Consider the following 22,371-nt stretch of genomic DNA (forward strand, 5'->3'; position numbering starts at 1 on the left):
CACCTCGGATAAACCCTTCACTACTTTTCCCAAATGGTTTTTCGAAGAATTTTGAGTACTATGTAAAATTCACTGAATGAAGAAGAAAAGATTTTATGAGATTTCAAGAGAGAGAAAAAAGAAAATAAAAATGTTAGCCTCAGGCAAAACACCAGGAATGCTTACGTAGTCTTTACCTATCAACCCACCCACAGAATGGATGCAGCTTTCACAGGCTCCAGCCATCTGCAATTCAGGGCCCTCAGAGCTCAAGAACTCTGTGCTACAGGCAGAAATTGGAAAGACTCTGTTAGCCAAAAGCACAGCAGGGAGTGGCCATTTTATAAAATATGAACCCAGCATCCAGAGTCTATGGCCATCACTCCATTCACCATGCATAAGGTTGTTTTCCAAAGGTGAGCGCTGTAAGGCTGCTTACAGTTAACGGTCCTTCTGCTACCATAGTCAACACCCAGGATCTTTTATAATTTTTTCCCTGTTTTCTATTGTGGAAAGAACCTCCAGAAGGCAGTAACAAAAGACCTGTCACTCTCAAAAGAACACAACAAGGAAGATCATCTCCCATTTATTTTACAACAACCTCTTATCTGCCACTGAGAGCGCAGAAACAAGAGCCCTCCAGAACAAGGCTGTTTGGCCAGTGTATTAATTAACCACATATTATAATGACACACACAGTATAGTCAATACAGCAGTATTTCAATTAGCCACACAGTATTTAATGATACAGCCTCTTACATATACTTGCAAAATTGTACACAAGGCAGTATATCAATTAACCATATAGTGATATACACAGTACAATTGACATACCATGATATTAATTAATCACACAGTATAAAGCCAGGTGTGCTCCAAAAGGACCTCACAGTGACCTCAGGGAAGGACAGCTAAGGCTCTTTATGACACTCCCAGCTAATACCCAAGTCTTGGCTTTGCTGTGGAGTAGACACTGAAGACGAGAACCCACCCAGAAATACGTGTTAGCAGCACCAGGTCTCTGGTATGTGCCACCAGATACATAGCTCCAACTGCTTAGGCACCTGCAGAGAGTAGGGGGTGTCCACTCACCACAGATAAACAAGTCACGGGCACCTGAAGGGCCAATGCATCACCCTGCAAAACCTGAAAGGTTTTATCTTTCCCAAAATGTTACTCAATTCAGCAAAAAGAAGCCTAGGATCTTCAAACTGTTTAAATAAACTCTGTAGCAAGGAAGCATCTGAACTTGCAGGAGTCTGCTGATCTGAACTCCCATCCACGGTGGGAAAAATGTGACGACCGCTATTCGGATTCTGGCTGGATAATTTTTTGGATCTTTCTCCTTTGTTGTACCAAGAATATTCCCAACTCCTCTGTGGTCACAAGAGGAAATCTGTGTCTAAACATACCTCTTATGAATTAATGCTAAACAGTATGGAGGAAACAACTGGTGCTGTGTGAGAAAGGCCAGTTTGCCCCAATTGTGCAGATGGCTGCTGCTTGTAACGCGTTCACAGGCTCGCTGGAAAGCCAAAGCAGACCCTAAAATGCAGCCTCTGCACTCTGCTGATTAAGCCAGGGTTCTTTTTAACTTATCGCCTCCATACAGCTTATCCAAACAGAAAGAGTTCAAGAATTCCTTTGAAAAAGCCCAAACAAGAGCCCGAACTGGCAAAGCTATTTGTCAGAGTGCAATGACAACAGGAAGTAGAATTTCTGGATAGAGATTTTGCTATTTATTTTTCAGTCAATGGCTGCTTTTAAACTGGAAGGGGAAAGCCTGCAGGCATTACAAACCCTGGAAGCTATGAATCAGGAAGTGAGAAACTGCAGATCCTCAAATGGCCAGCCAGAAAACCCTGGTCCTTTTATGTAGTCAAGTCTCCAAAGCCAGGAATTCAAAAAATCTTAGGCATTCTGCATTATTTTTCAAATCTTAAAAGAGCTGAGACTTGAGAGAACAGAGCCAGAGAAAATGAGATAGCTAGTAAGCCCCCAGCCTCTGGCTCCATGCCCCTACCAAAATACAAATGTCACCCCCATAATTAAGGGCTCGGCTGGAACCTGCTCTCTACAAATGGGGTTTTGTTTCCTGTTCTGTTAGGGAGGGGCTGAGAACTTTCTACACACAGTCTGTTCCCTCACACTTCAGCTTGGCCATTCCTCTGCAAAGTTGACCCTGGAATGCACTGAGAACCCTAAGCACTTCACATCTCCAAAGGTCTCCCGTTCTGCCTGAAAACAACCATCATTTGTTCCCGGGAAACACTACCTCTGGCCAAAGGTAAGGGGCAAAAGCATGTGAGACAGCATGCAGGAACACTTTGACACCTTGGGACGGGGTGTTCTTACTCTAGCCCACCTGCCTCAAAGGAACAGGCAGGGGCAGGACTCCATCCACCAAAACTATATCCAACAAACCTAGTAGGAACACTGGTGTTGGGTAGGTCTGTTATGCATTAAGAGGATGAGGGTGCCTTCTTGAGCTTCCACAAACAGTGACAGAAACTCAAGTGGGAACATCTTCCTGGGTAGGGCATGGGGAGGGGTGGGGGGAGGTGCGGGGGGGGGGGATGGGGGGAGACACGGGAGGGGGGTGAGGAGTGGGGGACACTACTACCGGGAAGGCACTGCAATTTATAACACAGTTGCTTTCTACAGGGATCAAACGCATAGCTGTCTGAACAGGTGATTTTAAGAGGACAAGTTTAAAAAATGTTTGCTGACTTAGGAGCAAAGCAACAGAGAATATAAAGCCATTGAGGGGCCTTTTTTCCTGGCATCCAGAGGCAACCTGTCCCAAGCAACACGCTCAAGTCCAAGAGCAATGAAGAGCAGCCTTGGCAAGGCCCACTGAAGTAAGTCAGATGTCCTCCAGGATACCTGAGACAGCCTACACCCCACCCCTAAAAGGGTCCAGAAACAGAGGGTCCCAATCAATGTCCTCCTGCCTCATCACCCCCAGCCTAGCTCTCTAATGCTCAATGTCTCACTATACTCCAGCCTCAAAGAATCCACAGCAGCAAGAACATCTGCCCCTCCAGGCAACTCTAATCAACCTTCAACATCCCAGGAATTCAAAGCCTGGGCTTAGGGGGGAAAACAGTCAGACTCCCCACAAATAACTGTGTACAGCTCCTGAAAACAGTAGTCGGTAATCAGGATGGAATCTGGAGAACAAAGATGAAGAGAAACTCTCAGGGGCTGGTCTCCTCTTCTTTTAACAGAGCAAGGCTTCCAAGAAGCAAGCTAAAATGCCCTTGGGCTCCTTGGGGGATTCAGAGCTACAGACAGCCCGACCTGAGCACAAAGACTCTGGGACTGAGGGCCAACTGAAGAAACCCTTAAGACTGTTTCATCCCCCTCTAAATGGCTCTCAGGATTAGCAGGGTGGCTTGATCGATACTGGTTTTACCATCATGCGAGTGACTCACCAAATCTACCCAGCTTACGGCTCAGCTGTGAAGAGAAACAAACAACATAATAGCAGGGTCAGATTCAAAATAGCAAGTATGACTGGTAAACAGTTAATGCTTATAAACAATTAGCAGCCACCTCCCCAGCCTTCTGGATCTGCTGGAGAAGAAACGCTGTTTCATGGGCTCTGGAGGGGGAGCAGCGGCAGGCCTGTGTTCTGCCGCAACCTGTGCGACCCACGGGGACTGGTGGCAGCTCCACAAAGCAGACCCTGAGGAAGGAGCCACTTTTGACCCGATTCCACAGGTCAGATACTCACCAAGATAGAGAGTTAACATGGAACTGGGTTTTCAAGTTACCAACTCCCCGGAGCATAATGGCCCTCTGGGTAGCTCCTGCAGAGTTTAAAATAAGCAACTTTATCTGTTCTGAAGAGGGAGATGGAGTCGTGTGTGGTTTCCCAATAAGGGGGTGCCTCTCAAAGGGCATCTACTTAAAAAAAAAAAAAACAATGGCTGTTCATCGTGATCCTGAAAACACATAAAGTGGTTCCCCAGCATCAGTGGAAAGCTGGTTCTGGGACTCCCCTATACAAATACCTCAATCTCAGGAGTCCCTTACACAAACTTATCTGCAGATCTCAGTTCTCCCCACATCCTCTCAACCACCTCAAGATTTGCAGTACCTGGTACAAACAGGTATTAGAATGTGTCTCTTAGAGAAATGAGAAACAAGGTTCCAGGCTCAACACGGCACACTTCTTCCCACCCCCACCCTCCCCCCCCAAATATTTCTGATCCGTGCCTGGTTGAATTCATGAATGTGAGCCCGTGGATTTAAAGGGTTCAATTAATCTGTAATTGACTATCCGCCTTGGCAAAAACTTAAACATAAATAGAATCATGACCTTGAGAATCCTTAACTATAGAACATCCCTTTATTATTATGGACTGGATGAAAATCAGTTTGAAGCTCTAAGTCCCAGGGGGATGGTATTAGAAGGTAGACCCTTTGGGACAAGACTATGCCTGAATGAGGTCATGATAGGATCAGTGTCTTTAGCTGATGAGAACAAACCTTTGCTCTCTATGCCACAAGAAAACATAGCAAAAAGATATTTATTATTTGTGAAACAAAAAATCAGCCCTTGCCAGAAACTGAATTAGGTGATCCTCCAATACTGGACCTGGAGCTTCGAGAGGTAAACTTCTGAGTTGTCTGTTTGGGTCACTCATCTTCTCTACTGTGACAGCAGCCAAAGCTGACCCAGGTATCTCCACTGCCTTGCAGGAGCCTATCACCCGGCCAGAGAAGGGCTGGCTTCCTGTGGAATGGCCAGGCAAAACAGACACACACACACACACACACACACACACACACAGGCTCGACAGTTTGCAGAGGGCCAGAGGAGAGCAAACTCGGGTTTCCTTCTCACATCTGGGGAAATGCTAGTCTAGATTACAGACAGAGCATGGGTTCTTCCCATGGATCAGACCAAGAGGAGCTGTGGTGGGTCAGTGGGGTGGAGGAAGCTCTTTCGCTGCCAGACAGGCTCGACTACCTCTCTCAGTCTTGTCTGGAATTCAGCAGGTCCAGGCCTGAGTCCTGCGCCTTGTTAAACTAGATTAAGACAACCACGTCCAAAGGGCTGGCCCCAGAGAGTACATTCTGGAGAGGTGTTGAGGCAATGTCCTGTGACCTCAAACAGCACAGGCCCTCAAAGTGCTTTGGGTTCACCTTTGAAGAAAAGCCTCTGGCCAGCTTCAACTTTCCAGACACCTGAATTCTTGACACCAGTAGCCAATCTCTTCCTTTCTTCTCCCTACATGATAGGGTAGTCCATTTGCAATAAAAAAATTGAGCTGTCAAAGCAAATGAAAAACTTCCAGTATAATCAAGGAAGGACCCAAATACCTAAACAAGTCTCTCTTCTGGAAAAAATGAGAAAATGAAAAAGCAATTACACGTCACATGGCTGATTAGCAATAAATTTCATGTGTGACGACGACATGAGCAGTTGACTCTGGACTCGGCTTCTTTGAGAGGAAAGTGCCCGCAGTACTGTGACTAGCTGTGGAAGGCAGACCTGCCCTGTGAGACTCAGCTCCCAGGAGCTGTCCCTGTGCCTCTAATGACGCCTCATGGGGTACTGACTGGTCTGGAATGTCTCTCTCACAGTTCACCTGGTACGTTCTCACTATTCAATTAGATGGACAGCTTCTCTTCTTAAAAATATAATGAAATATGCACAACTCAAATTTCACTTCACACACCGTGTTCGACACTCATCCTCCCTACAGCCCTTAACAGACCCTCCTCCTAAGTCTCAACAGCATTCCATTGTACACAGGTCACATCCTGTGGATTCAACCGGTATTGATGGGTCCTTGGTTTGCTTCCACCTTGACTTTTAAAACCCATTCATCAACACGAATACTGGTATACAAAGGGATTTTCAAGGCCCTGTTTTTCACTTTGGGCAACAGACTCAAAAGTATAACAGCTGGATCACGCACAACTCAGGACTAACTTTGGAGGAACCCACACCATATTCCCATTCCAGCATTTACACAACCAAGACACACAGCTCCCATCTCTCCAAGTCCTGGCTTATGCCTGTTCCTACTGCCTGTTTTTCTGTCAATGTTGTAGTAAGGGGTATGAATTGGGACCAGTTGTGACTCTGACCTCAGTTCACCAATGATTAGTGGTATCTAACGTCTTTTCAGGGGCTTACAGCATTCAAGGAATCACTCCACCTTCTAAGAGATGTTTAGTTACGTAAATAGCACCATTACTGACTGTGATCTGTGAAGGTGGTTGAGTGATTCAGATTCAAAACATACTTCTTTGGAAACACCTAGCAAATGCACCTAAGCCCACTTAAAATATACTGAAGCAGGCCTAGGCTTAAATGCAGGTCTTGGGGAAAGGGGCCCTATGGAAACCAGGAGCAGAACAAGATGGGGGGGGGGGGGGGGGGCGGTGCAGAGAAGTAGGCAGGAAAGGGCCGAAACTGTCGGAAACCAACTTTGTTAAACTTGGGGTCTGGGGAGGAACTGAGTCACTCAGTGACCTAAATTTCAAAATTCACTAAAATCCCCACATGCAAAGGCCCACAAACCAAATGACACCACCTTCCTAGGGCGTCTCACGCACATGACGGCTTTCTTATACTCTAGATGTGAGTGAAAATGAGTGGTTCCAGCTGCAGAGCAGGCAGCTGGTAGCTCTGATCCAGGCTAAGGCCCTGCGATTGCTTCTCACCAGCAATCCCAACGTGCCCAATCCGTTTAAAATCACAGAGGAGTGCGTGTTAAAAAGTGCCAGTAGCAAGTGAGACTGGGACACGATGCTGGCATCCCCACTTAAACAAATCACTCCTCTTGGCTTGCACAGCCAGGGCTGGAAACCACCCTACCATGCCGGCTGTCACAACAGGAGAGCAGGGGCTTCTTCCTTGTCTCAGCCACAGTGAAGGGCCAGCCCGGGGTTCACTTGACCAAGCCTCGAAGGAAGCAAGAGTCCCTTTTAGCCTGGGTTGCCCTGAAACTCACAAAAGGGCACCCAGCAACCACCTGCAGGAGGGCCTGCCTGGAAAGCTGGGACGTTTATTTTTGGGGAAAAAAAAAAAAGGCAGCCTGTTTAATCATGACCTCACCACTTTCCCGAAGGCCCGTTTTAATCAGAAAGGTAAATTCTGCAGGCTCCAAAAGGCTTTCCCCGTCCTGTGCCCAAAGGCCCTTCCTTAAGGGCCTGCTCTGTGCTGCTGACCCCAGACCTCCAGCCAACCCAGAGTACTCCAGAGCCACATTCTACACAGTCCCCTACTCTTGACCCGGGGTCACATCTCACTAGCCCCTCCCCAACAAAGGAAGGAACTCACTCATCACTCACTCCCACGCCACGGAGCCAGGTCACTATGCAGTGAGTTCTTGCTTCTCGGATCCTGTGTCTAAGATGACATGTGCCTCCCTGGCCCTGAGCTCACTGCCTCCCTGTCTACACAGCACCAGTCTCCAGCACTGGAGTCCCATGGCAGGAATGCCTCCATTCACAATGCTCCAAAAGCTTTCAAGTTCCCCATTATCCACCCATCACTCAACTCCCTCCAAGACACTTGGTTCTCACGCCCACCTTCCACGGCATCTGAGCAGGCTGCCACCTGCCCCCACCTTCCAGAGGACTGTCTCCACCACTTTGAACTAAACACTGGAGGCACACTAAAAGTCCCTTGGCTATTCAGCAGCTCAAAGACTGGATCTCCAAAGCTTTTTTTTTTTTTTGAGCTCAGATCCTGTAATTTGGTGCTGAACACAAACGGCCTATTACTGTTTTCACAGTATCTGAAATGGTGGAACTAGAAGTATTTCAAAGATGGAGATGTTTGGACTCGGGAACATTTGTGTCAGCTGATTGGCCCTAATACGAAAATCCAAAATTCTCTGAAAGCGGAAACTTTCTGAGCGCTGAGGGAATGGATACAAGTTCTCGATTTTGTAACACTTCAGAGTTCAAGCTAAGGAAGGCAGAAGGCATTGGACCCCCATAGCTAGAGCTACAGATAGTGATAAAGCTGTCATGTGGGTGCTGGGAATTGAACCTGAGTTCTAATCCTAGTGTTCTTAACCACTAAGCCATCTCCCCAGCCCTCACTTCTGAGATTTAAACCAATAGCTATGGCAAACCTCCGCTTCGGTAGGGGCTGCAGGAAGGGCTGGGAGACAGAAATTCCCAGTGCCCCATAGCAATGTGGGAGGAGAAAAACTCAAGCCCTCACTTGCCGATGCCTTCGATGGGCTGCTTCTGCTGGAAATCTTAGAAATATTATGGCTGATTCCCTTGGCATGCCTGCTAGACTGGCACTACTCCAGTTTACAGACGGGTACCAAGGTCCATACTTCCCTCTCTAACATGCCTCCAGGCACCTACGGAGAGCAGGCTTCCCCAAAGACAGGGCATGCACATGAACCCGTGTTCCCTCAGCTCAGTGGTGCTTTTTATGAAAATGCTTTTTATATAAGCTGCACCTGAAATAAACACACTTGATTTGATGATTCTGTTTGCATTTTCTATAAGAAATAGCTCACCTTGAATGCCTCCTAAGGAGCATCAAGCCTTAAGCAATGACTTCTTGGGTATTAAGTTCAGTAGCCCTTCTTACAGCACCCCAGACAAGAAGACTTTTTTATTGTTGTTGGACGCAGTGATGGAAGCAGACTTCACTTCCCCGGTGGCCCTCTGATAAACTGTTACAGGCCTTGTCGGGCACTTAAAGGACGTGTGTATAAGACCTGGCTATTGTCCCTGTTGGAATTCAAGGCATCTTTTCGTTGATCTCATTAGAAAACAATATAAGAAATAGAAGCAAACTTCTATCCACAGGAGTCTGCAACATTCCAAACAAAGCTCCCTAGGAATCCTTCTCTCTCTCTCTCTCTCTCTCTCTCTCTCTCTCCTCTCTTCTCTCTTCTCTCTCTCTGCCTTGTTTTGGAATCTGAAGGCTGAAAGAGCATAACAACCCTTCCAAGCCCAGGGATCACTCCTGAAGGAGAAGGAGAACAATCAGCAGCAGCACAGGGAATAGGGCCCACCAGCTCTGAGGCTCCTCCAGAGATGGGCACAGTCACATTCAACCTGAAGACAAAAATCTTTCATCAGGCATGTGGCTGAACGCACACCACAAAGGAGCAGTAATGGTGGATTATTCTCATCCAATTTTAAAGAGCACGGTCACCAACCTCAGGCACACAAAACTAGACTTGCAAATATGTCCTTTCCAGTTCTAAATTTTTTGTGCACAAAAAGCCTAACCAATGGCAAAGCTACTATGAGATAAAAAGACGTTCACAGTAAACGAACAGTGTATCCAAGTGAAAGGGGTAAAGGTGGTCCCTTTAAGAAGCCTGCCATTTCCTAAGCCCCTCTTACCCACCAAGCATTCCCCAATGGTAGGTAAAAACAGGTTCAGGGCATCGTGAATAAGAAATCAGAATCCTAGATGCAGAATCAACTGTTGGTTGAGTCTCAGAAGAGTATCAGAAAGCAAAGTGATAATATGGTTGCTCCAGGCACAGGGGCAAACTAATGAATTATTAATTATTCTCACACACCTCAGAAAAACAAGGGTTTTATGACAAAACACACATTTACTGAACACTTACTATATGTTACCAACTTAGAGCAGTCAATATCAAGTGTGTCTTCTATTTCTGTCACTACTCAGTGTCTGCTTGAGAAACAGCTGGTGGGGTTGTTTGACGTGTCTACAAGAACACACAGAAGCCCCTCAGCCCAGCAAATGATCTCCAGGTTAAAATCAAGTAACAAAAAGCAACCACGGGCCAGGCAGTGGGGGTGCACATCTTCTCAAAGCACTTGGGAGGCAGAGGCAGGAGGATCTCTGTGAGTTCAAGGCCAGTCTGGTCTACATAGCAAGTTCCAAGACAGCCAGGACTGTATTAGAAACCTTGTCTGGGGCGGGGTGGGGGGAATACCACCATGGAAGGAAATATCCACTAGATACAGTGTCACTGGAGAAATGGGAGCATAGATCCTGAAATTATCGATAAAATCTGAAGACAAACAGAAAAAAATATCTAATGAAGTGCAACCAGCGCCGGGATGAGGCTCATCAGTAACAGAGCTGTGTGTGGTCCCTTGTTATCGCTCCTCTTGGGTGAACATCTTGATCGCGTGAGGTAGCCCAAGGGGACACACACAGGAGCAAAAAACCGAAGTGTAACCACCTGTTTATGAAGGGCAATGAAAGACAGACCTTGCTATAGATTTCAGAATGAACTGGTAATCCCCCCCCCCTTTTTTTTCCTAATCTTTTACATTTATTTGGGAGATGGGCATGAAAACACCATGGCCATATATGGAGCTCACAGGACAACTTTGAGAGATCAGTTCTTTCTTCTGCTGTGCTGGGTCCTAGAGACTGAACTCTGATGGCAAGTGCCTTTACCAGGTAAGCCATCTTGCTGGTCCCAGCAGAATTATTATTTTTTTAATCTCTCATCTCCAAAGAAACATTTTTAAACTTTACATATAAAGAAGTTCCATGGCTCGGGGGAAGTATTTTAGGACTGTAAGACACAACTCTGCCTGGGTTTGTAGGGAGTATGTGTATATCTCTTTGGAAGACTTTAGTTGTCTGACTTTATCACTGAACAGTAGAACAAGCTATATACTAAACCGTAGCCCAGTGATCTCGAAAGCCTGAAGCATCCACATTTTCTTACAATCATTTCCCAGGAGCCACCCCAGCAAGGAAAAGCTGGGAATTTGGGAGAACTGGTTCTTGTCCTCTGAACACTTCATTGAGGTGGCTGAATTTCACGTGTGGCCACTAGATGGCGACTTCGCATTGGTGAGATGGACAAAGTGCACACTTGGCCACATCTAAGATGCTGAGAGAAACTAACAAAAGAAAGGATTAAGGGAGAAACTATGACAAACAGAAATGGGAAGTGGAAGATGAACTGAGTGGAGCTGGCCACACTAACAGGACAAGGCTGAAAGGGCAGAATTTAGAAAGGTTTAATATTTTTGTTTTGGAAATGGGAGTTGTTTGGGGTTTTGCTCTTGTTGTTACTGTTGTTTTGTTGTTGTTGTTGTTTTGTTTTGGGAGTGGAGGTGGGGGGGGGGGGGTGAGACAAGTTCTCACAAGGTAGCATTGGCTGGTCCGGAACTCACTATTGGACCAGGCTAGCCTCAAACTCACAGAGACCCAACTGCCTCTGCCTCCCAAGTGCTGGGTTTGTTAAAGGCCTGTGACACCACGCTTGGCTGGGTTTAACCTTTTTTATTCCGTGTATTTACAAGCAGAACTCAACATTATAATACGCATTAGCAAAGAAAAATCTTCTTACAGAATACATGTTTACTATGCACTTTCTATGCGCCAGGTTCACATAACTAAGGATGGAAAACGGGGAGTGTGCCCTCTGTCTTGCCAGTACTATCAAAGAAAATCTCTGCTTGGTGATGGCACATCTGTAAGGCAGGCGCAGCTCAAGCCCAGGGGTTTAGTAGGTGCCAGGTTCTTCTATAAGCACTTGACAAGAATATTAACTTGTTTAATGAATAAATACCCAGTGTGTGCTAGTGAAGTTGTCATTTCACAGATGAGGAAACAAAGCCACGGGAAGATTAACTTGCCCCAGCTGCTGAAGAATTGAGACTCAAACCATCCTCTCCTCTAGATTCCTCTGGCATTTAATAATAATGACAGTCCAGGAACAAGACACAAGGCATCATTCTCAATGAGCCGGCCCAGCAGTGTCTGAACTCAAAGGGAGGAAGGGGAGCGTTAGATCTATGCAGTCGGGGAAACGGCAGTCACCCTCACAAGAAGAAGAAAGCAGAGTTAAAAAAAAACAAAGGGTACCATCTCTTACATAGTAAAATCCTAGAAAGTCCTGGGGGCTGGGAGGAGTCAACTGACATCACACACTGGCCGAACTAACACTCACAACCACACACACTCAGTCACACAACTTATGAAAATTAAAAAAACATACCTCCTCCCCAAATTTTCCTGAATTTAATTTTCTAAATATATTAGAAAATGATATTATCTGGTGGTTTAGTGAGACAAGGAGAAATTTCTTTCACAATCATCTTGAGTCTCCACATGTACAGCATGTGCTATACCAAAGAACTAAAAGCTAAAAAAGAATCTTGACCCTGGCGACATTCCAGTCATCCAGAGTAGCACTGTCCCATGTTCAGTGTGGGGAGGTGGCAGAAGAAATCACACCGAGCCACGGAAACGGAGCAAAATCCGGGGTGGAGAACACCACCATGGCTTGCTCATGCAGATGCTCAGGCAGCATTGGGGGCTTCCGGGAATCACTCTGGAGCCTGACAGTGTTATACATGGTGGGAGGGAGAGGGGGGACACAGACACTTCTGTTAAAACTGTAGACTCAGGTGCAGCACATAGTGAGGATCTAGGGCTGGCGAGCACACAAAGCCTACGAATCTTGACAGGGCTGAGAACCGGCTCAAAGACCAGCTCTCTACTCTAAGGGTTTGAGATGCAGGTCTGGACTGGATGGAGGCAGAACCAGAGATGGGCAAATCTGTGTGATTTCAAATGACTCAGTGAGGCTGAGAGGAAACATTCAATTAAGCAGTCTCTTCAGAAAAGGGCAGGTTGTAGAGCCGAGGTTAACTAGAGTTTCCATCCTGAGCCCATCTCGGGGCTTGAAAAAGCTCACGGCAGAATGATCGCGGAAAAGAGAGCATCCAACTGAGATAGGCCACTTGTAACAAAGTAAGTTCCTGTGATTCAACTACTCTGCACTGTGGCCAAACATTCACATCCACGTGAACCTGTTAACTCCCAGAAGTGGACAACAGAGCTATTGCCATCACAGGGCTTCCCCGCAAGTCTGGGAGCCTGTGCATCACTTCAGTACAATGACATCCAGGGAAAACTGGTGGGGAGAACAAACACCAGACACGGATGAGCATGGGCACAACTGATGAAGACCTCACTATCTAAAAATAGTCAACAGATAGTGATTCACGATGCTGTTGTCAAACTTCCAGTCACCCAAGTGGACCGTGGTCACCTGGAATCTCTACAGGTACTTCCTCTTTTTTCCAGTTAGTTATCAAAGGTTTCTAAAATAATTCAAATTAGAAGAAAACTCCTGTATATTGACTCATTGCTATCGAATTACCATCAGGCTTCTACATCTTAAAGTGACTTAAGTTGGTAATGTCTCACCCACTCAATCAGAAACACTCCCAATGATTTTATAGACAAGCCAAAGCAGACATGCAAAATATCTCAGGGACTTTCAAGTTCTGCTTTAGTATCATAAAACATACTTGTTGCCGTGTGAAATCTAATTTTAAGAATGGCAAGTCCAGAGCCAGCTCAAAACAAAGTGCCGTGTTTAAAAAGAAACTGACGCCGGGCGGTGGTGGCGCACGCCTTTAATCCCAGCACTTGGGAGGCAGAGGCAGGCGGATCTCTGTGAGTTCGAGACCAGCCTGGTCTACAGAGCTAATTCCAGGACAGGCTCCAAAGTCACAGAGAAACCCTGTCTCGAAAAACCAAAATAAATAAATAAAATAAATAAATAAAAAGAAACTGACAAGTTTAACTACACAGACGCCCAACAGCCTCACATTGTCGTCAGTCAATCCGGATGGATGAGTGCACACACAGGCACACGAAGACAGGTGTACACACCGTGAGTAACTCTGTAACTCTTGCACTGAGACGGGAAATAAAGAATAAAGTTTTAAGGTTCCAGCTCCCACTACCAGGAACTTTCTGCAATAATGATAAACTACTTTCTAAAGTCCTTTAAAAAATGTCTTGCCAGCCGGGCGGTGGTGGCGCACGCCTTTAATTCCAGCATTCGGGAGGCAGAGGCAGGTGGATCTCTGTGAGTTCGAGGGCAGCCTGGTCTACAAGAGCAATTTCCAGGACAGGCTCCAAAGCTACAGAGAAACCCTGTCTCGAAAAACCAAAAACAAAAAGTCCCGCTAAGTGTGGTAGCTCAGGCCTACAAACAATCCTAGTACTCAGGACGCTGAGGCGGGAGGACTACACAGCAAGACCATCTCTAGAGAAACAAAACCAAGTAAACAAACTCCGATTCTTGCAAAAGTCATTTCTGTCATTCCATTGCAAAGTAAACAATTTGAGACTGGCGTTCTCTTCCATCACGGTCACATTTTCTCCCTCTCTCTGGAGCTGGTCACCAGATGCTCCAAACGAGAAACTCTAAGCGTCAAGCCCATCAGGAAGCATAGAGGGATGGTCCCTAAGCTTCAGGAACACATCCCATACCAGCAGGAACCAAGCTGAGGCTAAATATAAAACCGAAGAGCAGCATCGTTATCCTGTGGAAGTTACTGCAGCCCCAGCTGTCCAGCCCTCAGCACAGGAGATTCCGCTTTCTGTTCTAGTCAAGTAAAGTCTGAACAGCAATCTGTGAGTGTATAAATCCTTAGAGTCTGGGACCCAAAAAAAAAGAGAAATGTAAGCCTTTCTTACTAGTTTCTTAGTTCTTTAAGCAAACATGGCAAAACTTTCTATGGTTCAATTTCTATGGTTCAATACATTGAAAACAAACTAATGGCCAGACTTATTATAGTATCAGTACTTCTAACGTGGAGAACCGAGCCTTGTGAGTATTCAGCATGTATTTAAGGAAGACGACAGATAAAGTCTCAGCTCAAGACACACCGACCTTAAGATTCTGAAATCCAACATGTTAATCCATCCTACTGAAACTGGCATTTGATATAAAAAAAAAAATCTGCAGAAATGTAAAATGTGAGCTCAGACAACCAAAAACACACAGCAGCATTTTCAAGAAATCCGCAGGCACCAAACTACTACTATTGTTAGTCAATTTCAAACGCTTCAACAAAGGAAATGGACTTCATCATGCCAAGGTTATGTTTAAAGATCCACTGTTATACTGAGTGTTTTTTCTTTTTTTTTACAAACCCATGTCCTCATCTCTAAACAAATCAGATCCATGGGGCAAGGGAACTGAGATAGGGCATCTGTACATGTTTTAATGATCATCTTTGTAAATATCAGGCACCAACTATGTTCTCCTCAGTGTCCACAGATCTCAGTGTCGCAAAACACTAGGACCGCATCCACTCCAAGTTTAAGCCAAATCACATATCTTTATAAGTAACGGGAAAACTTCCTCTTGCTGACCTGAGACCAAAGGCTATTTACAGGAGGCTCCTTCCGAGCACACCGCCCACTATTCAGTCTGCTGTCTTTCAAGTGTTCGGAGAAGTCAAGAGCTGTAGCCACAGCACGTGAGTACGCTTTACATACTTAGTCCAACAGGAAAACAGCTTGTTTCTAGGGCTCAGACAGCACCTGTCATACAGTGGCTAAGAAAAGCAGCTCAAAGCAAGCTGGCCTCCGGGCATAAATACCTCTGGAGTTGAGTTTTAAATGAGTTTTGAAAACAAAACAGAGAAAATCATAACCAGAGAAAAACTGGTCTTGTGTGTTTTATAATAATAAAAAAAAAAATCGCTGGGCAGTGGTGGCACACATCTTTAACCCCAGCACTCGGGAGGCAAAGGTAGGAGGATCTCTGTGAGTTCCAGGCCAGCCTGGTCTATAAGAGCTAGTTCCAGGACAGGCTCCAAAAGCTACAGAGAAACCCTGTCTCAAAAAAAAAAAATCGCTTAAGGTATTATTGCCTCTTCATCTTGCTCTTACCCCTCATTCTTTTAAAACACAAGTCCATTTTTAAATCACAAAAATATGTGAAATTCTTAACATTTCCTAATGACTACCTCAAAGCTATGGAATCTACGTATACTTGGAGAGCCTCTAAAACTGGTCCCACCTTTCCTGAAATTTGAATCCTGCCAGACAATATTTATGAACACACCTGTGACTAATTTTTATTTTGTTGCTATTTGATCTTGAGACAGGGTTTCACTATGTAGCACAGGCTGCCCTCAAACGGGTGATTCTCCTGCCTCAGACTTTCGCTTTTTAGGGTTACAGGGGCATGAGCACACCCATTATACAATATGCACAGTTTTAACCACCTGTTACACCACTGTTACAAACACGCCTGATTAGACAGATACCCATAAGCTACGGTCTATGGTGAAATTCCAACACCAGGGAACCTGTCACAGGGTAAGAACAGTGTAGCACTGGCTATCCACCAGACTAGCCAACCCTACAAAAACTGTTTTGTAAAGGGTCTTGAAAATGCATGCTAGGTCTTGGGGGGGGGGGGGTCTGAAGGTCTGGTGAGGGGTGGGGGATAGGATTTTTCAAGGAACTTCTTTTCATGCAAATACATGGAAAGTGCCCCAAAGGTATTAGGAAGGAAGTCCTTTCTCTGTTGGTGAATTCAGTATCTAGCACCAATCTGGCTTTCATACAGTAGGAGCCCACTAACTACTGGCTAGTTCAAGGATCCAGTTCCTTGAAGTACAAACCAAATTAAAAAGGAAATAAAAGTACCTCACGAGAAGGAAGGAAGGAAGGACGGACAAGAAGTGAAAATGGTACAGCTGGTGATCATTACTGACCTACCTTGCAACAATAAAGGCAGAAAAATATTTTCACCAATAAATAACCTTGAGAAAAAGACTAAACCAGTGCAAACATTACTTTCTATGTCTGTTCCTATGGAAAAGGCAATGTACAATTTAGTTAAAGGCATAACGGTTTGAGTGTATTCTTAAATCTTTTCTAAGAAATTTTAATTTTTCATTTAAAAAATTTTAAGGCAATATAGACTCCTACACAACTAACCAAGTTCCATGTACTCCGATTGTGGAGTGTTTTAATTTAAATTTTATTTCTTGAGGAAAGAAAAAAGAAGCAGTTCTTCTGCCATCCCCATCACTTGTAATTAATACAAGAGAGATAAACTTCCTTTCCTGCTCAAAACAACATATTATTTCTTTGTTGGAAGCCTGCAGACACAAACAGGCTCCTAAACTATCCAGACAGACCATCAATTCAGGTTCAGTTTGAGGATTTTTACTATCAAAAAAAAATTACACTACCATTAGTATCTGTGTGTTGTTGTTTTAAGTTCAACCACTCCATCATCAAGCTAAAAATAATCAAGATTCTTTTTTCTCTGTTTGTCCATTTCTTGCCTGGCATCCGATTCCTGCTGTCAGAGCTCGGATTATCAATTTGTATTGCACTAGTTCATAAACCTTAAAAACTCACAAATTTAGAAAAGAAACAAAAAAGAGCAATACCAACCTGCAATAATGTTTACCGAATAATCTTAGCCAAATCCTACCTCCTAGGCGGCACAATGTATTTTTCCCAGTCTTTGCAATTAAAAACAAAAATTGGTCCAGATGTTATCACACACCCCAAGACAGCTGTTTACAAACACACAACTCAATGCCTTTTTTGTTTTTTTTTTTTGGTATATTCAGAGTTGTATAACCATCACCAAAAACTGAGGTTAGAACATTTTCATCACTCCCTAAAAAAACTCCTGTACCCCAGCTTTTCCTCCCCCAGCAAGTGGGGATCAATAGCTCTGTCTCTATGGATTGGCTGAACATTTCACATAAACAGGATCACAGAAGATTTGGTGTTTTATAACGGACTTCTTTCTCTATTTGTAGTATTTTAAAGGCCCCTCTATTCAACCCTGGCATATTTCACTGAGCCCTTCTCTTTTAATCCTTTCCATAATTCATACGTAAGACCTTTTAAATAAACTTCAAGCCCTGACTTCCCACCGGCCTGTCCCTCCATAAAGTACAGTTGACTTGCTATTTCCCTGCAAAGAAACCTAAACTATAATTTGCTATTTAGGTTCTTTCAAAAGTTCTTATTCTGGGTTCTCCTTCTGGTAGATAACACTAACTAAGGTCCTTAAACACCAACATTCCACGGGTACCTCCTTTCCTCTGACAATAGGATGCTACCGTGCCCTCGGCAGAAAGATGACTAAATCCTTTTTAGGAGCTGGCCACAGTAACTCCAAAGTGTACGGTGCATTTTTCAAACAGAAAACAGTCCTAGATTATCTGGCTGCCACTCATACCTCAATTCCCTTGTTTAGAATCTCTGCTCAGCATCCTGCTACAAAGCAAACATGTCTGCAAGGCGGCCTTTGCATCAAGAAACTTCCACAGTCCCAAGTGAAAGATGAAAACACCCCACTACTGTCCCACTTCAAAGACTCACCAATCCCTAACTCGAAGCCTGCCTCTGCTGGGATCCAGGGCCTTCCGTCTGAGTTCAGTGGGCCTACACCTTACAGACGGTGTGCCTATGCTTCATGGACCCCTTCAACTGTAACGGGCAGTCGCTGCCTGCCGTTGAGTCAGAACTTCAGCAGCCCATAACCAGGACTCCGGGCGCTTTCTAGACATCCATCACATTTTAAGAAAGCCTTGGGATGAGCAGCATTAGAACAACACACATTCAAACATCCTCCCGTTGTCCTTGTTCTGGACAAAGAATATTCTTCCCGGAGACCCAGACTCAACCTGGTTCAGACGTCTGGGCCCTGCCCCCGAGAAGCAAGGCCCATCGCTGCTACTTCACATTTCAGAACTTCTACTATTAAATAACAAAGTAGACAAAGCACACAGAGTTCAATAGGATGCCATAGTAAAATGGACTCGTTTCCTACTGTCTTCTAAACCATATTTAGTCCTTAAAGGATGGAAATCCACCCTGCTCCCAAACACCATCTAAAGGACTGAGTAGAAGGGAGCCAGAAGCCTTTCGCCCAATCCAGTGTGCTCAAAGTTTGGAAAACAAAGGACAGGAGAGCCCAGATTTGTGGGGCGGCCCCAGTCTGCGCCTTGCTCTAGGCAGTAAACAGCTATAATTCTATAAAGATCTGCTCATGCTCCATCGTAGACGTTACTTAAAAGAGGTTCAGGGGTTTGTTTATAGAAACAGCCTTTGTTAACCACCCCAATGGTGGGGCCGCACGCCCCGCGCAGCCTCCATCGTCGCCCCCCCCCCAACTCAAGGCTTCGTCGTGATTTTTCGAAGTTAATAGGCACCACCTGCATACATTCTGCAACCATTACTCATCCGCACGCCCTCACCTCCCCAGCCCCAGCTCAGAGACTGAATTTAAACTTTTAATCGTGTTTAAATTACTCTACCATCTCAAAAGTACCAGTATGCCACATTGTTTTTCTCGAGAAAAACCCCCCTCCTCCTTCTGCCCTCCTCCTGCCACTGTAGAGTTCTCACTCCCAGACACCCACCCCCCCCCCCCACACACACACGCACACGCACGCACTCCTACCCGACACCACCAAAACAAAAGCTATCAGATTGCAAGCGATAGCGAGCGAGGAGCGATACCGCTTATTAAGTATGTACAAAGGAAGTGCGGGGCGGGGGGGGGGGGGCGGCAGTGCAACACAACTCTGGCCACAACAAAACCAAGGCCAGGGCTCCGCGCTCGCAAAACAAAACAACCGCCCCTTCACTACCATGCTCCAGATCCTGACGCACAGGACACCTCTCCCCTGGGCCGGGCGTCCAGGTGTCCCCTCGTGGTCGTGTGGCTGTGGGTGCGCCTAAATCCGCGCTGAGAGCACATGTGTGTGAAAAAGCACGTCGGCTCTGCGCATGGGATGATGCCCCTACCACGTCTTACTTAGACGCTTTTCGGAAGAAGAGGTGTCCAGGGCTGGGTAAAAACTGAGAAACTGCCTAAGGACCCTAAAAATTGAGGATCCAAGTCCCCCACCCCCACCCCTGAAGGAGTATGAAGAAGGTCCCAAGCTCACACTTCCCTAGGGAAAAGTCCGGGAGTACACCCTGAACCCCAGAGCCACACTGGACAGCCCCGAGTCACCAAACCGTGAGGGAAATGGGGACTAGACGCCCACCGGCTCATGAGATGCCATAAGGCCAAGAACTCAAGGAGCTTGATGGGCCAAACAACTTGGGCGACAGGAGGCCGCGCCGTGATGTTTGGAAACGTGTCCTGGGGCCGCGAGGCCTCCCCACCCCGCACCTCCCCCTCAAGGACAACTTGCACCCCGCGGGGCAGAAGGCTCCAGATCGCCACCAAGGTGCACTCGGTCTACCCCAGCAGCCACCCGTGGAGCCTCCCAAGGTGCTGTCACCGTGGTGCGCTGAGCGGGATGGGCGCTGGGTGCGGAGAGGCCCGCGCGCAGCGGTGGGGAGAGGCGAAAGTGGCGGGGGAGAGGGAGGTGGGTCGAGTCCCCACCCAGACACCAAGTTCCCCATCAAGTGCCCACGCGTGGGCTGCTCCTGAACCGCCGGGGAACAAGTGCTGCCCACCCACCAGGCCGCGCGCGGGACAGCGCTCCCGGGACAGCGAAAGAGAAAGCTCCAAGGCCCTTCCCGCGCGCGGATGCGCTGAACCAGGGCCGGTGGGGCTCCTGGGCTGGGAGCTCTGGCCCCTCTCCGTTCTGGCCTTCCGGGAGAGCCCCACCCTCTGCTCCCGAGCCCCGGAGTGAGTCCGACAGCTGCGCCCGTGGCAACTGGGTTTTCCCAAACAGGGCGCAGCCCCTCGGAGGAAAAGTTCCCGCAGTGGCCGCGGGCGGCGGGCAGATACTCACTTTCTCCACTCGTCGGCCAGAGCGAGAGCGCGGCGGAGAGAAACACGAGTCCCCACAGCGAGGTCGGGGACCCTCCTCCGGAGCCAGACTTCATTCCTTTTATTTGGGACGAAATTCTCTTTTCTCAAAAAAGAAAAAAAAAGAAAAAGAAAAGAGAAAAAAAAAGTCTCCAACTCAGTTCTCACTCTCGTACAAAAACAAGAGCGCAGCGCAGGCGACGATCCTCGGAAGGCGGCGTGGACGGGGAGGGTGGCGCGGGGCGGCCCCTTAGCGCCGGCAGCAGCGGCCCACGGCGCGGCGGAGTCGGGAAGCCGGGGCGCGCCGGGGCGGGCTGTCGGCGTCGTCGGCCTCCATTTGCAAACCCAGAGATGCAGAAGAGGGGGGAAAAACTGTTACCGAAAGAGGAGCAAAGCCCAAATCGCCGCAGGCGAGGACAAACGCCCCCAGATCCCCGGAGAGAGCGACCGCCCAAGCCTCCGAGGCGGGAGAGCGCGACGCAGTTGGCGAGACTGGTCCGAAGTCCCGGGCGCGGGCGAGGCCGGCGAGGGGCAGATATGCGGAGTGGAAATGAATGAGCGGCTCCCCCTCCTCCGGCTCCTCCTCCTCTGGGCTCCGCTCGCCGCCGCCTCCTCCTCCTCCCTCAGCGCCGCCGCCGCCGCCGCGAGCTCCTTCCCAAATCCAGGACACACACACGCACACACACACACGCACACACATACACAAAGCGGCGGCTGTGCAGCGCTCAGCGCTCCCGCCGCCCCGCGTCGGCCCCCGCCCGCCGCCGACTCCGTGCGCGGGGGCTCCGGCTCGCTGAAGGTCAAAGCCGAGCGCGCCGCGCCCCGTGGAGCTCTCGCAGGCGCGGGAGAGGCGTGGAGGGTCCAAGGAGCGGGGCCGAGGGTCTGCGAGCGCCGGGCGCGCCGGGACAGGCTCGCTGGAGGCTTCCCTGTCGCTCGCCTCTCCGGAGTTCGCCCGGTGCGCTCGCTCCTCCTAGTCCTCCCTCACCCCCCCCCTCCTTTTTTTTTCCGCTCAGCGGAGTTAATGCTGGTAAACAAGAGCCTCAGCCTCACCGCGCCGCCGCCGCCACACACTGGGGGCTCTACGCGCGCGCTCTCGGGGCCGCGCACACGTGCCCGCGCGCACACTCCAAGCGGCCACAGCCGCAGTCCCGGCGCGCCGAGGGCCGGGCCCCGACTCGGCAGGCGCCAAGAGCCGGAGTTCGGGATCGCAGGGACGTGCGGAGCGGAGCGCGGGCGTGGGGAGCCGGGCTAGGGAGGCACCGCCCCCCGCGCCTCCACCCGCGCTGGCCCCGGCGCGCACACTGAGCCACGCGCGCGCCCACGCTTCCGCCCCCACCCGCACTGCGCCGGCCAGCCCAGTATGCACCCTCCCCTCCCGCAGGACTCCAAAAAACAATGCCCCGGGCGCCGGTGGGACTCGGTGGCCGGGGAGGCGGCGGGGCGTGCGGGCGAGCCGGCAGGCTGCGGGCGCGGTGGGCGGGGAGTGCGGCCCCGTAGCTTCATTGAAAACAACAACAGCGCGGCTGGAGAGCGCGCGGGCCTGCTGGGTGGAAAAAGCTTCATTGTTTCTTGCAGCTGTTGCAAAATAAATAAATAAGTGCATGCATGCCGCATTTTTTCGCAGCGTGCTGGGAAGCCCGGGCGCGTCGGGAGGGGCACACCTGGGGGAAAGGGGACCCCCGAAGATTTTTACGCAGGGCACTTTCCACGCCAGACATGGGCGTCCGTGGCGGCACTCCCCGGGTATTCCGGTGCTCGCACGCAGCCGGGGAGAGGACAGGGCGCGGTCTGCGTGGCTCTTCTCGGAGCACGGCGATCCCACCGCGGGCCCCCCAGCCCTGGAAAGGGGACCCAGACAGGCGGCCCTCATGCCCAGGGC

The 22,371-nt window shown here is 48.2% G+C and overlaps 1 protein-coding gene across 2 annotated transcripts in view; it reads right to left on the bottom strand.

Annotated features, from left to right (window-relative positions):
* Window positions 1-20,599, bottom strand: part of Igf1r (insulin like growth factor 1 receptor) — a 274,877-nt gene extending 254,278 nt beyond the window's left edge. For both annotated transcript variants that reach the window (XM_041660522.1, XM_041660514.1), the window contains exon 1: window positions 20,476-20,599. In XM_041660522.1, the coding sequence (XP_041516456.1) occupies window positions 20,476-20,569 (94 nt within the window). In that variant the 5' untranslated portion in view covers window positions 20,570-20,599. The remainder of the gene's footprint in view (window positions 1-20,475) is intronic.
* Between the last annotated feature and the right edge of the window lie 1,772 nt (window positions 20,600-22,371).

The sequence above is a fragment of the Microtus oregoni genome, unplaced genomic scaffold (assembly GCF_018167655.1).
Source record: "Microtus oregoni isolate MIOR12 unplaced genomic scaffold, Mior012 000000F_ref0000247, whole genome shotgun sequence".
NCBI lineage: Eukaryota > Metazoa > Chordata > Mammalia > Rodentia > Cricetidae > Microtus > Microtus oregoni.